We start from the raw sequence: 16,728 nt of genomic DNA, 5'->3' as shown, positions 1-16,728 counted from the left end.
TTTAGCAAGGTAGTGAGACATTGTTTCAAAATAAAAAATAAAAAGGGGCCTGCACTGCTACCACCATTGCTGCTGCCTCTGTTTCCTCTGGCGCCAGCCTGAGGTCACCTGGAGGTCTTCTTTCTGAGTGCTGCTGCCACAGAAGAAACCACTGCCCCAGATGCAACTGAAGCCAACACTGCTGCTCATCCCCCACCCCTACCCGGGAGATCACCTGGTGATGCTGCCCTCACAGCTACAGTTGCAACTGCAGCTGCAGCCACTACCACTACTGCTGCTACCATGGCCTAGAGGACTGCTTTGGGGAAAACTCCAGGTTTGGCTGCTCATGGCTGCACCCATTTTGGGACACTAGCCAGGGCGTGGGGCCTGGGTGCCAGCAGGTTTATCACCACAAGAGCCTCTGTCTGGGGACTCCAGCTGGGATCTGCAGATCCAGTGTGGGGGTGCCTGCAGGTTTGGAGGAGCCTGGCATCTTCCAGCTAGGAGTGCTGGTGGTCCTTGTCTTGCTACTGCATCTCGGGGTTGCTCCTTTGCATAAGCGTATCCCTGGTGGTCTCCCTGCAAGAAGGAGCAGAGTTGAGATCCTGGGACTGAAGCATGGCAGAGCCTGAGGTATCTGAAGCCCAGATCAGTGGGATAGAGACTGGGTTTACAAGGGCTGATCTGTGTTTGGTGATCCCAAGGGATGTCAGAGACTGGGCTGAGAAACTGTTGAATACTAACAGAGACCATTTGATTTTCCAGAAAGATTTATTTTATTTTATTTTTTGATTCACTAATCTCTCTACCATATTTGGAACAGCATGTTTTTTATGCATCAATGTGTGGAAGACAATGATATATGAATGGTGTTTTGCATTTTTGTTGTATTCTTATATCTTTAATTTTTTTCTCTGTGTTCATATTCTTCCTCTCGCTTGTCTGTTTTCTTGGATATTTTCCCCCCAACTTTTCTCCAACCAACAGCCAATCTCTGTCAGCTCCTCTTCTACTCTTCCTGTGAATTTTTACTTCTAGCTTCTCTCTTCCTCCCTCACAAATATTGCATACTACACTACCTCTGTTCTCTCACCCACCATTTGAAATTGTATAGTTTTGACAGATATTCTGTTTGTACTATAGATAGTCATTGAACCGATCATTTTTATTTAATGCGAGAAAGCAGTAGACGCCTCAGTGGGAGCTATTAGTTTAAGGCTATATACTGTGTACACTGGGTACTGTTGATATTGGTCTCACCAGTAAAGGTGAAAGGCTGGAAACCTTCAAGGACACTATAGGTCTACAGGGTAGAATTTATCCTACCTTATATCCATACTTTTAGATGGGAAAACACACTAACAACACAAAAAACAAGGGAACAAAGTACCCCAAACAAACCAAGATGCTTTAACAAAAGAAACCACTGATAACACAGTAGAAGAAATGTCCAAGAAGGAGTTCATATTGTATATAGTTAAACTGATATGTGAAGTAAAGAGTAGTATAAGGAGTGAAATCAAAGAAAAAATAAAGGAAGTAAAAGACCACTTCAATAAAGAGATAGAGATCATGAAGGAAAAAAAAGCAGAAATCCTCAAAATGAAGGAATCAGTAAACCAAATTATAAATTCAATAGAAAGCATCACCAACATACAGACCACTTGGAAGATAGAACCTCAGACAATGAAGAAAAAAATATATAATCTTGAAAGTAGAGTTGAACACGCAGATAAGATGATAAGAAACCACAAACAGAACATTGAAGAAGTATGGGATAACATAAAAAGACCAAATTTAAGAGTTATCAGAATAGATGAAGGAGCAGAGAAAAATATCAAAGAAATACACAATCTTTTCAATGATATAATAGCAGTAAATTTCCCAAACCTAAAGAATGGAATGGAAAATCAAATATAGAGGCTTACAGGACCCCAAATGTACAAAATTACAGCAGACCCTCACCAAGACACATTATAATGCGAATGACTAACACAGAGAATAACAATAAAATCTTAAAGACTATAAGAAAAAAATCAAATTACGTATATGGAGAAACCAATTCAGATCTCAACTGATTTCTCAACCCAGACCCTCAAAGTTAGGAGGTCTTGGAATAATATATTTCATCAAGCTCTGAAAGAAAAATGGATGTCAACCAAGAGTTTTATATCCAGCAAAATTAAGTTTCAGATTTGAAGATGAAATTAAAACATTCCATGATAAACAAAACTAAAAGAATTCACAACTAGAAAGCCTACACTACAGAGCATTCTCAACAAAATATTCCATGAGGATCAAGTGAAATAATAAAGTGAAAACTAGCAAAGGAGGATCTACACTAAAGGGACATTCAACTAAATGAGAAACTAAGACAAATCAAAAACCAGAAATAAATCAAAATGACAGGGAATACAAATCATATCTCAATAATAACCTTGAATGTTAAAGACAGCCTAAACTCATCAATGAAAAGACATAGACTGGCAGATTGGATTAAGAAGCAAGACCCAACAATATGCTGTCTTCAAGAGACTCACCTCATAGGCAAAGACATCCACAGGCTGAAGGTGAAAGGATGGGAAAAAACTTATCATTCATATGGATTGCGTAAACAAGCAGGGGTTTCCATTCTCATTTGAGATAAAGTAGACTTCAAACCAAAGTTAGTCAGAAGAGACAAAGAAGGACATTTCATACTTCTTAAGGGAAGTATATATAAGCAGGTCATAACAATTATAAATATTTATGCCCCAAACTATGGAGCATCTATGTACATCAAACAAACCCCTCTCAATTTCAAGAGTCAAATAGACCACAATATAATAATACTGGGTGACTTTAACACATCTTTCACTCTATAGGAAATAACTTGAATAGCCCTACTACTGTTAAGAAAATTGAATTCATAATTTTAAAACTCCTAAAAAATTAATCTTCAGACCCACCTGGTTTTACTGAAGAATTATACCAAAGGGGTAAAGAAGTAACATTAGGTCTATACAGTCTCTTCAAGAGAACAAAAAGGAACACTTCCCAGTTTGTTTTATAAAGTCAGTATGCCCTCATTTCAAAACCAGATAGTACATAACATTACAGACCAGTATCCTTCATGAATACGGATACATAAATCCTTAGCAAAATATAACCAAATAGAAGTCAGTGAAAGATAAAGTGAATTACATACCACAAACAGTGAGATTTATTCCAGGAACATAAGGCTGTATAGTCTACCAGATTAACAACAAAGGGTAGAAGAAAATAAAATGATGGGTATCAATTAATGCAAAAAAAAATAGTCTAGGTGTCCATCAACAGGTGAATGGATAAAGAAATATGGTATGTATACACAACTGAGCATTATTCAGGCACAAAGAAGAATGAAATCGTGCCATTTGAAGCAAAATGGATAAAATGGAAGGACATCCCTCATGTTAAGTGAAATAAATGAGTTACAGAAAGATAAGTGTCAATCAAATGTGAAAATTAAAAGAGAAAAAGAAAAAAAGTCAACATGAAAGTGGAAGAGGGATTGCTAGGAATTGAGACATCACCAGAAGCCATATCCCAATCATAACCATCACCGTCTCCTCCAAAAATAATCACTCTCCTGACGTTTAGCTTTTCTTTAAATTATAGCATCCACGAGTATAACACTAATAACAGTAATCTAGTTTTTACATATTTTTGTTTATGTCTTTTAAGTTCCTTTTAATCTACATGCTACACCTTCTATTCCTTTTTTCTCTGCAATTTATTTTTTTTAAAAATTAAGAAATTGTGGATTTTCCTATAGGTTACATTTTGATGACTACAGTCGTAACATAATTAAAACACGTTTCTTGGTCCTCTATCCTTCAAATTAGTGATGGGTATAACAGGCTTAAAATGGAATGCACTGATTTGGACAGTTTCAACTGCTTTTGCAATAGCTACTAGATGACCTATGGATTTCTAGAAGGCAAGACAGGAAGGCATCAAATCTCAACCTATCATGTAAAACTAGGAAAAGCAGTTAAGAGAGAGACAGGCGCAATTGGAGGAATTGAGGGCAGTATTCCTGTCTGGATGTAAGAGCTGTGTGCATAAACAGAAAAAAAAAATGGAGCAGCAGAGAATGAATTACCAACAGGAAGTGGCATCTGCAGAATGTTTGGGAGGACATAGTAGTCAGGATTCACAAAGGCCCACTGGGTAAATGCTGGGATCTAAATAGGGAAAAGTAAGTATAGCTGAGGTATATTTCAAACCTGGTCCTTTGAAAATACCCTCTCAACAATGGTACTTCTGTGTAGAGTACACGAGTTGATCAGGAATGCTCAGGGCTACCAGCAATTTATAATGGGCAGAGACTGGAGATGGACACAGCAAAAGTTCCAAGCGTGAGAAGTGACTAGCTTAGAGGTAGAAATTAAGTTGCATTACAAAAAAAAATATATATATATAGACCTCTAGAAGGGGATTGGGGGAGGAAGGAAGAATGGGAAAAGACAACTGTGAAATAAAATTGACCAAATTATGCTATGTACATAAGCAAATATACCACAGTGAATTCCACATTTAGCTATAGCTATAACGGATCAATTTAAAAAACAGTAACTAAATAGAAGGAAGACCAACCGAGTAAAGGAAGGGGAACAGGGTGAGGGAGGAGGGAAGGGAAAGAGGAAGACCAACCGAGTAAAGGAAGGGGAACAGGGTGAGGGAGGAGGGGAGGGAAAGAGGAAGCCCTGGGGACTGAATTGGAGCAAGTTATATTCCATGAATGTATAATTATGTCAAAATGAAGCCAACTATTATGTATATAATGAACTAATACAAGCATTTTTTAAAAAAATAAGTGGGAACAAGAAACACTAAGTTCCTGACGGCTGACTCTCAATGAATTTAGTAAGAGCACTAAATAATTTATGCTTTAAAAAATAAGAAGTGTTTTTACCATATAGTTCACATTGTACAGTATGGAGTACAATTAATTCTGTATTAAATAAAGAAACCAAAAAGTCCCCTAGTGAAAATAATAGAGAAACCTCTCCTTATATATGAGTGTTTGTGGAGTGAAATATATCTATCACCCAATGCAAAATTCCCTGGGAATTTTGCATTGGGTGATAGATATATAACAAATGATGCCAAATACTTATATACCACTTTCAATATACTGGTCATTGTTCTAAGCATTTTACAAGTAGCATAAAATGTTCTAAGCATTTTACAAATGGGCTCATTTGACCTTCAAGTCACCCTAACCTTCATGAGAAATGTATCATTATCTTCAGTTCAAAGAAGATAAATCAGCTAAGGAAATAGGAGAAGGCTAAAGAGCTTGCAGCCAGGGTTCAGACTCCATGTGTGCAGCTGCTACTCTGAGCTTCTTCTCCAACACTTCTGACCCAGTCACACTGTATAGAACAAAGTAAAACAAGATTTATGAAGTGAATTTCCTTTTCTAATGGAGGAACTTGATCCAAAATATAAAATCTTCTCTAAGAGAATGTTAAGGTAAGCAGGTGCCAGCCAACTTACCCTTCTAAACAACACTAGATGCTTTAGATACTCCTCCTGAATGAGAAAAATGTTCTTGAACCTCTCCCTCTATTTGCAAAGGCAGATGCCCCTGAAGAACAGCCTGCCAAATCCTACTTAACACCTATGAATTCCTATGAATTCATCCCCTAGTGCTCTGAATTTCCCTGGGATGGCATAAACCCCAGGCTCCAGAGTATTCCAGTTAGCCGTGTGCACTAATCAATTTGATTTAGAATGATTCTTTTTGTTCATAATTTTAATGAAAAAAAAACCACTTCAATATTGGACTGCACAAGTGTTTTCCTTGTTATACTTACAGCAGAAACTGAAAGTTACAAATTCCCAAGAAATTCCTGCATCAATTTTTGAATCACATGTATTTGTTTTTAGCTATGATTATTGCAATTAACTTTCCCTTCCAGTGGACTAATAAATGCTTGGTGTAGTAACATAAGCATTTGGATCAGTTCTGCAGAGCATATTTTGAGTTAAGTGTTATCATAGCCCCTCCTACACCACTGTATAAAAAAAAACTAAAGAGACTTAAGAGATTTCCAGGTGGTATTTAGCCAGCACTGTTCTAATTAGAAATCACAAGGCCTACTAAGAAAGTGGTAGTGGTGATAAAATCATGTGTGATTTTCTTAAGAAGGTAAAAGGAACGCAAGGCAATTGAGGTTGAATCATTTCCTGAGTGTGCCTGTTATCTTTGACATCTTCACTGTCCACAAAATAATCTAAATGGCTAAGAATCTCTACCTACCTGGTGCTCCTAGACAACACTGATGGACTCTCATCAGCCTCCTCCCTTACTGCTTTTCTTCTTCCTCTCTTACATGGCACCTGCTCCAAAAACACTGTCTCAATAGGAGGGGTATGAAGTGTGGCAGCAAAGAAAATGATAATCAGCCTAGTTATAAGACAAGCTCTCATCTTAGAAAACCACCACCACCATCACATCCCCCACCACAGCTATGACCTAATTTCTGTACTCCTTTTTTCAGCAAAACTCTTGAAATAGGTGTTCTTATTCACTATCTCTACTTCCTCTCCTCCCCTTCTTTCTTAAAATCACTACATTCAGCCTTTCATTTCCATCAGTTCACCAAGCTGTTCTTGTCAAGGTCACTGACGTCATCATACTGCCCAGTCCAGTGCTTAAGTCCCGATCACTGTTGGCAGCATGGACACAGTTGATCACTCTGGCTTTCTTCACATGGTCTTGAAATAAAATCTCCTCTCATGGGTCTCTTTCACCTCAGTAGCTGTGCTTCACTCTCTGCTTTGCTGGTTCCGCAACAGTGAAGAGCTCAGGGCCCATTTCCAACACCTGTTCAATCTACAATCAGCCCCCAGTTGTCTTCCTGGACCTAATCTCCCCTAGTCATTCCCAAGAACGTGTTCTATATGTTGCTGTGGAGCAAACGTCAAGATACAGGAATAAAGGGAAAAAATAAAAGATGGCAAGCTGGATGTGTGCAGGAGTTGAGGGTGACTGAAAATACAAAGTCACAAAATTTAACTCCTACTCCAAAAGGCCTGGGCACAAAATAAACCAGAAAGTCACAATGGAGAGGTGAGAATGGAGATCCCCAACCTGTAATTTTTTGATAATTTAATTAGAAATAGATCAAGAGACAAATTGGGCATCTAGGAGATAAAAATTGACAGCCTGCTGGGAGCAAGGAAAAATAGTTACAAAGCAAGAGAGAAAATGATGTCATCAGAGAAATGACAATTAGGAGATAAGGGAATTCAGTGAAGAGAGCAGAGTTTGAAAGCTCTCTAAAGCTGAATTACTTCTGATATGTTTAATGGCCTGCTTTCAAAATAACTGTCTTTCCTAATTGCTTCTACTATAAACTGACGTTTATAAAGTTTTCTGTCCCTGATCCATATCTCTCTCTATACTCTGAATCTTACCATTAATGAAAAAGCTTTTTTGTTGAGAATTACTTTAACCAACAAATTTCCAAAACCCAAGAAAACATAACCAAGGATTAATAAACACAAAAAAAAAGAAAGAAGAAGAAAAAGAAACTACTTTCATTTTGTTAAAGAGATAGACATCAAAATGAAGAACTAAACACTTGGGGCACTGAGAAAAATGCAGAGAGGTTGACCCAAGCAGATAAATCAGTGGCCCAGTTGGGAATCTGAAGCAGATCAATCTGAGTCCAAAGTTTATCCTCCTTCAATTCTTCAGCCTGACTCAAATACAAGTTTAAACTGTTTAGAAAAGGAGAGAAATATAACAGTGTAGGAAAAGACATTCAAAAGAGCAAGGGGTTGGTGGTGCAGCAAACCCATGGCAGAACTAAAGAAACATCTTAAAGCAGGTACATCCACAGAAACACTGTACAAGCGAATGAAAAAGACAGGCAGAAAGTATATCATTTAGCGGCAGAAAGACACAGACCACCTTAAAACAATTGTCCCCTTTATAGTCTTTAGTGAAATCATTGTTATTTCATTTTATTTTCTATATTTGAAGGATAAATGGCTCCCATCTTCCTCTCCTACAGGTTTTAAGAGTTTTGTTGTTTTGTTTTGGTTTTTGTTTGTTTTTTGTTTTGTTCTGTTTAATTTTTGTTTGTTTGTTTTGGTTTGGTTTGGTTTTTTAGTTGCTGATGGACCTTTATTTTCTTTATTTATATGCAATGTTGAGAATCAGACCTAATGCCTCACCCAGGCTAGGCAAACGCTCTACCACTGAGCCACAACCTAGCCCACTTGGTTTTGTTTTTTGTTGCTGTGTTTTTGTTTTTTGTGTGTGAATTCTGTGAGTAGGAGAAATTTTATCCAGGGATAGACTTCACCCACAGCCAGGAGATTTTTATTCCTACTTCCTGACTTGGGGTTCCTAATACTTCAAAGGCTCCCATTTGTCGCTGGCTGGCAACTAAAAAACCACACAAACACAGAAATACCTTTTTGGGGAGTCAGGTACAACTCTTAAGACCTAAGATGTCAGTTCCCATGCTGACATGGGGAGCAAAGGAGGCTAGAGGCAACAGAGAAAAACCTGAAACCCCCCTATTTATTGGGGATAAGCCATTCATAGAATATGCCACCCAAATAAGGCAAGGGATTGAGTTTCAAAGGGTAGAGTCTTGCTTGGTGAAGTCTTGTGGTCAGCAGGTTGACTGACATCTTGGAAAGCCACACCCATCTCAGGTGCTGTATGGGCTCACAGGCAGAGCGAGAGAAAAGGCATACACACTGTCGTACAGCCCAATCAGGCAGCAACATCAGGACAGTCTCCTCATAAGCTCAAATGCACATACCTCACAGAGATTTGCTGGTGTTCCCCTGGGTGATCTAGATCATTGTCAAAGGGAGGGATCCTAAAGGAAAACACAGCCTATGGATGGCTCGTGATACCCATTCATATTCACTCCCTGTTTTAACATATGCCTCACCGCTCCTGCCACCATCTTTGCCAAAATTATTTTCTGCTAATTCTGATACACATCCATCGAATGTCCCTTCTTAAAACTGGTATAATATCCATTTTTCTTCAAATCTTCCTGAACCTAATTCCATGGACTCAAGTCCATGGACTCAAATCAGAGAATGTGATGAGCTTTCTATCCAGCAGCCTTCAGCTGTGAATATCCCCATGCAGATCTTGATTGCCAAGTTCACATGAGCACACACATCTATATTAGACCTTAGCTTTCTTTTAAAATGTCACTATCTCACTGACTGACCTGCTTTATCGCAGTTCTCTGGGAGATAGATATGTATGTACATACATAAGTATGTACATAGAACATAAATGTTAACTGAAACTAAACACTTTAAATTTCTCATCATATATGTATTTTCATTGATTTGATCATTATTTAATTTTATTATTAACATATTAATTGAACATATCAATTGAAAGGAAAGTGAGAAAGTAAGAGATGGGCGAGCAACAAATGAAGGATGGAGACCAGTCAGAGATCCACACAAAGGTTTATTTGTCAAAGGTGACAAATAAAGGCCATCCCTCTATAGAGTGGAGAGAAGCCCCCAAGATGTTTGGGTGTTCAGCTTTTGTGGGGTAGGGGTTTGGAGGTGTAGCTGTGGCGCTATGGGATAGGCTCAGGGGTGCTTGCCTCAGAGCTATGCAGGTGGGGAATAACATGGGATTGGCTTAGGTCAATGGCACCATGGGGCTTTCAAGAGTCAAGGGGTCATGTCCTTCTGGATTGGCTTAGGGTTATGGTATCATGGAGTAGGTCACTAATGGGGGTGGAGGGAGTTCAGGTAAGAGGAAGTACAGAAAAGCGATACTTATCTCACAAGATGGCAGTTAACATTTAAGATGGCTGTTCAGATGTTAAATCAAGACCCTATATCAATGAAGTTCAGTGTGATAGTTCCATACCTACAAACAGTATGCATTGATTATACCCAATCATCCTTTTCCCACCTTCCTCCCCCACAGTGAATTCAGGTTTCTGTTTATTTTTGGTTTGCATTGAATTTTTGTTTGAGGGAGTTATTTGTTCTGATTTGTCTTGTTTGTAGTGCTGGAGATTGAACCCAGGACCTCATGCATGCTAGGCAAGCACTTTACCACTGAACAACATCCTACTCCCAATAACTGAGCTTGGTGATTGGTGCTGTTTCATAGCTGACTTACTTATTCTGAGAACAATTTGCCACAAATATCAAAGTTATATTATATGCTTTTTTCTCTCTTTTCTCCAAAGAAATGCACAATGGAATATTTAAAATGTCAGAATTAGACAAAAGTGTACAATCCCATTGTGACCCTAATGTACTGTTGGAGTTGAATATTGCTGCAAAAAGTTTGAAATGTGGTTTGAAGCCTATTCATTATAAACAGTACAATTTTTTTTCTTTAAAGAAATGGCACCAGAATTTTTAAAGTCTTTGATAATATGAATATATTCTTTTGAATATTAAAAAACCCTTTTTAACTTGTAAATATAAATAAGAAACTAATTTAGGTGGCAAAATAGACATACAATTTGTAATCTGTTCATCAGAAAGAGTTTGAGGATTTAACTGTAAAAAAGCATTCTTGGAGAAATAATGTGAAGATGGACTCAAAGAGAGGATTAAAAAATGATATGTAAAATGTGTGGTATTTTATGAAATCCAAAGTATTATCATGTTTTCTAGGAAAAATGTGGCTTTTTCATTCATTAACCAGTAGCATTTTATTTTTCAGGAACTTTCCATTCAGAAGAAATGCTGTGGCCCTTCTCTTGACCCACAGCAAACGGTGCACAATAAACTGCATAGGTGAAGAAATTACAGACTCCTCACAAATGAGAGACATTCAAGGCTGCATAGTCTCCAGCTGAAGGAAAATAACCAACAGCTTCTCCGCAGTGTAGATTGGAAGAAGGGGAAGATGAACCTCACAAACTGTACCACAGAAGCCAGCACCACTGTAAGACCCAAGACCATCACAGAGAAGATGTTTATTTGCCTGACTCTGGTGATTATCACCACCCTGACCATGTTGCTGAACTCGGCTGTGATTGTGGCCATCTGCACCACCAAGAAACTCCATCAGCCTGCAAACTATCTAATCTGCTCTCTGGCGGTGACAGACCTCCTGGTGGCAGTGCTGGTCATGCCCCTGAGCATCATGTACATTGTCATGGACAGCTGGAAGCTTGGGTACTTCGTCTGTGAGGTGTGGCTGAGTGTGGACATGACCTGCTGCACCTGTTCCATCCTCCATCTCTGTGTGATTGCCCTGGACAGGTACTGGGCCATCACCAATGCTATTGAATATGCCAGGAAGAGGACAGCCAAGCGGGCTGGACTGATGATCCTCACCGTCTGGACCATCTCTATCTTCATCTCCATGCCCCCTCTGTTTTGGAGGAGCCACCGCCAACTCAGCCCACCCCCCAGTCAGTGCACCATCCAGCATGACCATGTCATCTACACCATTTACTCCACACTTGGGGCATTTTATATCCCCTTGACTTTGATCCTGATTCTCTATTACCGCATTTACCATGCGGCCAAGAGTCTTTACCAGAAAAGGGGATCGAGCCGGCACTTAAGCAACAGAAGCACAGACAGTCAGAATTCTTTTGCAAGTTGTAAACTTACACAGACTTTCTGCGTGTCTGACTTCTCCACCTCAGACCCTACCACAGAGTTTGAAAAGATCCACACCTCCATCAGGATCCCTCCCTTCGACAATGATCTAGATCACCCAGGGGAACGCCAGCAAATCTCTAGCACCAGAGAACGCAAGGCAGCTCGCATCCTGGGACTGATTTTGGGTGCATTCATTTTGTCTTGGCTGCCATTCTTCATCAAAGAGTTGATTGTAGGTCTGAGCATCTACACTGTGTCCTCTGAAGTGGCTGATTTTTTGACATGGCTTGGCTATGTTAATTCTCTGATCAACCCTCTGTTGTACACGAGTTTTAATGAAGACTTTAAGCTGGCTTTTAAAAAGCTCATTAGGTGCCGAGAGCATACTTAGATTGTAAAAAACCCAAAAGTGTGACTTTTACCAGAGCTCATGAGTGAACGCGGGTATGGGGTACAGCTTACTAATTCTTGAACATACTTGGTTCAGGAGAGTTTGTAAGTATATGTGGTCTTGTTTGGTTGGTTTCTTTTTCTTTTTTTCTTTTGTTATTTGGTGTGCTGTTTTCTACCTCTGGTCTTATTTGTGGTACCTCATTTCAAATAAACATTATCATATAAAAACAGAAATTATATAGAAATAATAATAAAGTGAAATAGTAGGTACTTTTTGTATACTTTCTCTAGCCATTTCAGTTAATCCTGCAATTAAAGAATGCCCCCATAAATTTATTTGCAGAATTTCTTACTGCTTGTAAATCAAATATCTGATAACTTGCCCTCATGTGGCATTAAATCTGAGGTTATAGCTCTATGTGCATACATATTCCAGCAAGAATTGCATGAATACACAAAGAATAAAAAGAAAGTGGCATTTTGTCATCTGTTCTTGGAGACCTGAGCTAAAATCATTTACTGTGACTACATAGCCTACTCTTTCCAGGCACAAATAGTACATCTGGCATGTTCTCTTTGGTTCATAATTAAATAGGTTTTCTTGTTCTCTAAAAAAGAACATGCAATGATTGCACTCGAACTTTCTTAACCCCTTTACTATGAATATGAAACATAAGCAAATAAGAAATCATCTAAATCTACTTTGGTCAATGCATTGCAGACAGACAAATTAGGCCTTCTCCCAATCCAAAATGTATTCCAGGTGAGCCTCCCATACACCCTCTCACTCTAGCATGATTCAGGTACATGTCAAGTTTGGGGAACTTTTGGAGAAGCTTAACGCAGTGATCAAATGAGAGAATATATTATTTGAAGAATTTTGTTGGAGAATGTTACTCCAAATTTAAATTACTCAATTGAGCACTTGGAAAGAAATAAAAAGTTGAAAATCTGTTTACAGCAAAGGCCACCAATTAGGAAATGAGCAAAAAATTTTGTCTCCCAGAATCTCTGTGGCTTCCATGATAGACTGCACCCTGGAACCAGGAAAGTGCAAGTGGACCTGAAGCCATAGACAGAGTGGGCTGCCTCAGCACCCCTGAGCTAGAGTGACTGTTCTAGTCCTATGGAGGAGCTCACCACTACAAGGTCAAGAGTGATGACAGGAGGACAGGAAACCTGCAAATTCTTGTGTACGGCTCCTTGCCTCTCATTAAGGGCCTCTCCCATTTCTTCACTCTTCTGAATTACTGTGAAGGCATGGGTTTGCCTCCTTACCACTTCCATTTAGCCCTTGAATCTATCCCCTCTCAACTTTTCTGTAATCTTGCTCCTTTCCATTCCCCTGTTCTCCCTCCCCCCTCCTCTCCCATCCCACCCTTTTCTTCTGCTACTCTTTTTTGTTGTCATCTATTAACTTTGCTTAAGTCTTTTGATATGAATATCAACTTTCTCTGGCCCTTCATCCCCATCAATCTCCGGCTTCATCCCTCTCCTAACTCTTTCGCCTGGGATTCTTTGATCATTAATCCGCTTATGCCTCTACTTCTCACCTTCCACTGACTTTTCCATCCTTTGCCATCTGAATGCACCTACCCAGTTCTCCTCAATCTGATCCCAATGTCACCAGTGACTTGCCAGTAGGCAAATCCCATGGCTTTCCCTCCCTCCTTATCTATCTATCATTCTTTTATCAATTGAAACATCCCATTCCTGTTTCAACCCCTGCCTTCTAGAATATTTTGCTCTCCTAGTTACCCAGTTTTCTTCTTACCTCCTCATTCTTTGTCTCCTAATCCTTCATCCTGGGGCTTTGTATCTGTATCTTCATATTCCATCCCAAATTCCACTATTTTAACTATTAGATTCGTGTAACTTTAATTCTGATCTCTCTTTCTCAAACTCCAGACCTGTGAGTTATGTCTGGTGAGCATCTCCTTATGAATATTTTACTAGTACCTCAAATGCAGCCATTCTAAACTAATGCATGATCATCTTCCCACACACAAGATTCCTGCTTCCATTTTATGCCTCAGTCTCAGATAACAGAATTACAATAATTTTTGTCATTCATATGAGGTAAACGTGATTCTCTCTCTTTGTCACAAGCGGGTCTCCACATTCAAATAGTCTTAATGTTTTGTCTATTCGCCTCTATAAAATTTGACATTTGTATATGCCACTTTCTTCTCCAATATTTTTGTCCTTTTCTTATCAGATTAATCTGCCTCTGGACTCCTCCACCTGCAATTCTTTCCCCATATACCTGCCAGAAACATTTTCCTATAGCAGTGTAAGGTTCTCAGAGAGCTATCTCCAGACAAGCAGCATTAACATCACCTGGGAATTTGATAAAAAAATGCACAGTCCAGAGCCTCACTCAAGACCTACTGAATCAGAAATTCTGATAAATAAGTCCAGCAATCTTTATTTTAATAAAAATCTCCATGAGATTCTAATACACACTAAAGTTTGAGAGTCAGTATCTTAAAGTCTACTGTTGATTTTAAATTGCAATTCTTAAAATGCTCTACTCGTTCCCCATCAGTAAAAAGTTAAGGTTTCTAGTATAACATCCAAGGCCCCTTCACTAGGTAACCTCAAACTACCTTCCTAGAGTCCTATCTCACCACTTCTTCCCATGCACCTCATACTCCATACTCCAGAAAGTTCTGAATATTACATGTGCTTCCTAAGCTCCCCTAGCTTCATTTCTGAGCCCACAACTCCCAGGCTTTCTCCACCAATACTTCAACATGCTCAAATTCAATCTCTTGTCTAAAAGTCTTCCTGAGAACCTCCTCCTTCTTTCCCTGTCCCTAAGGAAGTCCTCTCTCACAGCTCTATGCTCCACAGAACCTCACTTGTACTTTTATGATTATATGTATCCTATCTTCCAGTGTACTTGTTTGTGTTGTGTACTGTCTTCTCTGGTAGATTGTGAGCTCCTTGAGAGCAGAAACTGTGCCTACTTCCTCTGTGTATCCCTATGGACTCTTATAGTGTTTTACACACAGTAGGCATTCAATAAATGTCTGTTAATGTGAATGAAATTAAGTTCAGAAAAGGAAATGTAAATGTGCTGACTTCTCTCACTAAGGAGATCGAACTTCTAAATCTCATGGTGCAATACTGACATCCTTCATCCCTAAAACATAACCCTACTATCCTAGTTTGTTCCAAAAAAAATTGGGGGATGACTGATATATGAAAAGAAAATGGATTTCTCACTGAATATAAGTGAATATCTTTTATTGGTTAGAACTCCAGCTAAGCTGCTTATGCACTCGTTCTCTCTCTCTCTCTCTCTCTCTCTCTCTCTCTCTCTCTCTCTCTCTCTCTCCTAAAAAGCCTTCCAAATATAATGGCTTAAAAAAGCAGAAGCTTCTTTCTCTCACCCATGACAGTCAAGAGATAGAAAGGGCATCTTAGAACAAGTGCTCCATAAGGTTATCCACAGGGACTGAGGTTCCTTCCATCTTGTGGCTCTGCCTTCCCCATGGGGCTGATCTTCATCTGCATGGTCAAAGCTGACTCTACATCACACCCATGTTCCTGTTCACAAGAAAGAAGAGAAAGAAGTGGACAACAGATGACTTTCTTCTCTGGAAGTTGTGTGGAAATTGTGCACATCACTTCTGCTTATATCCCATTGGTTATTTCTTGGTCACATGGTCACACCAAGTCAAAAGAAGGGCAAGCAAGGAAATTACCTAGCTGTGCAGGCATATACTTTGCTAAAAATAATCAATTGGACTTTAGAATTAAAAGAGGAAGTTTAGAATGAAAACAAGTTGACAATGAGCAGCCTCGGCCATGAGGGGATATTGGTTTCTACAAGAACAGCTCAAATAGTACTGAGCAAGTCACATGGCTGCCCAGCTAGTGATGATCTATGTACAGGGATGCTGATATTCAATTCTAGATGATTTAACCTAGATTATGCATATGCTGAAAATCCAATATTTATCATGTCTATTAATATCTAGGAAGTATATAAGCAAATCACAGTGCTTTCATATCATCCTTGAAAATCTTGACAATTATAAGAGTTTAAAATTTTAAGAATCTAAATAAATAAAAAGCAAAAAGCAGATGCATAACTAATTTCACTTGCTCATTTTCACTTATTTCCAAATTACTTATTTCAATCACAAGTATTTCTGCCCTTACTAAAGAAATAACTGCATGTATTTCCTAATATAAAAAACTTGCTGGGGAAAAAATGTTATTTGGTTTGCTCATTTAACCAATAGTGCCATTTGCTATTGATGACTATTTCCCTTTAAATTAAAAGCCTAAGTGAAGTTAACAGTACCTTCTGGTATGCAAATATTAATCTGTTAAAAGTAAGCCCCAGGGGTGATAGATATGTCAATTGTCACCATTAGAAATTAGAACTCTGTGTGTGTGTGTTCATGTGTGTGTGTGTGTGCATTTCTTTTTTATTTTTTTTAGTTGTCAATGGACTTTTATTTATTTATATGCAGTGCCAAGAATCAAACCCAGTGCCTCACCTATGCTAGGCAAGCACTCTACCACTGAGCCACAACCCCAATCCCATGTGTATGCATATTTTAAGACACAGTCTGTGTTGCCCAGGCGGGTCCCAAATTCCTAGAGTTAAATGATCCTCCTGCTCAGCCTCCCAAGTAGCTAGTACTACAGGTACACATCACTTTACCCAGCTCAGTTTTAGGATGTAAATCACTCCCAGATAGAACTGGCAGATTCTTTAGT

At 38.9% G+C, this 16,728-nt stretch overlaps 1 protein-coding gene across 1 annotated transcript in view; it reads left to right on the top strand.

Annotated features, from left to right (window-relative positions):
• The window catches only part of Htr1e (5-hydroxytryptamine receptor 1E), an 83,138-nt gene extending 68,523 nt beyond the window's left edge, over positions 1–14,615 (top strand). Inside the window, exon 2 of the mRNA XM_005324734.4 lies at positions 10,703–14,615. Within this exon, the coding sequence (XP_005324791.1) occupies positions 10,889–11,986 (1,098 nt within the window). The 5' untranslated portion in view covers positions 10,703–10,888 and the 3' untranslated portion in view covers positions 11,987–14,615. The remainder of the gene's footprint in view (positions 1–10,702) is intronic.
• The last annotated feature ends 2,113 nt before the right edge of the window (positions 14,616–16,728 follow it).

This window comes from Ictidomys tridecemlineatus, chromosome 8 (assembly GCF_052094955.1).
Source record: "Ictidomys tridecemlineatus isolate mIctTri1 chromosome 8, mIctTri1.hap1, whole genome shotgun sequence".
NCBI lineage: Eukaryota > Metazoa > Chordata > Mammalia > Rodentia > Sciuridae > Ictidomys > Ictidomys tridecemlineatus.
This window is presented reverse-complemented; position numbering and strand designations above follow the sequence as displayed.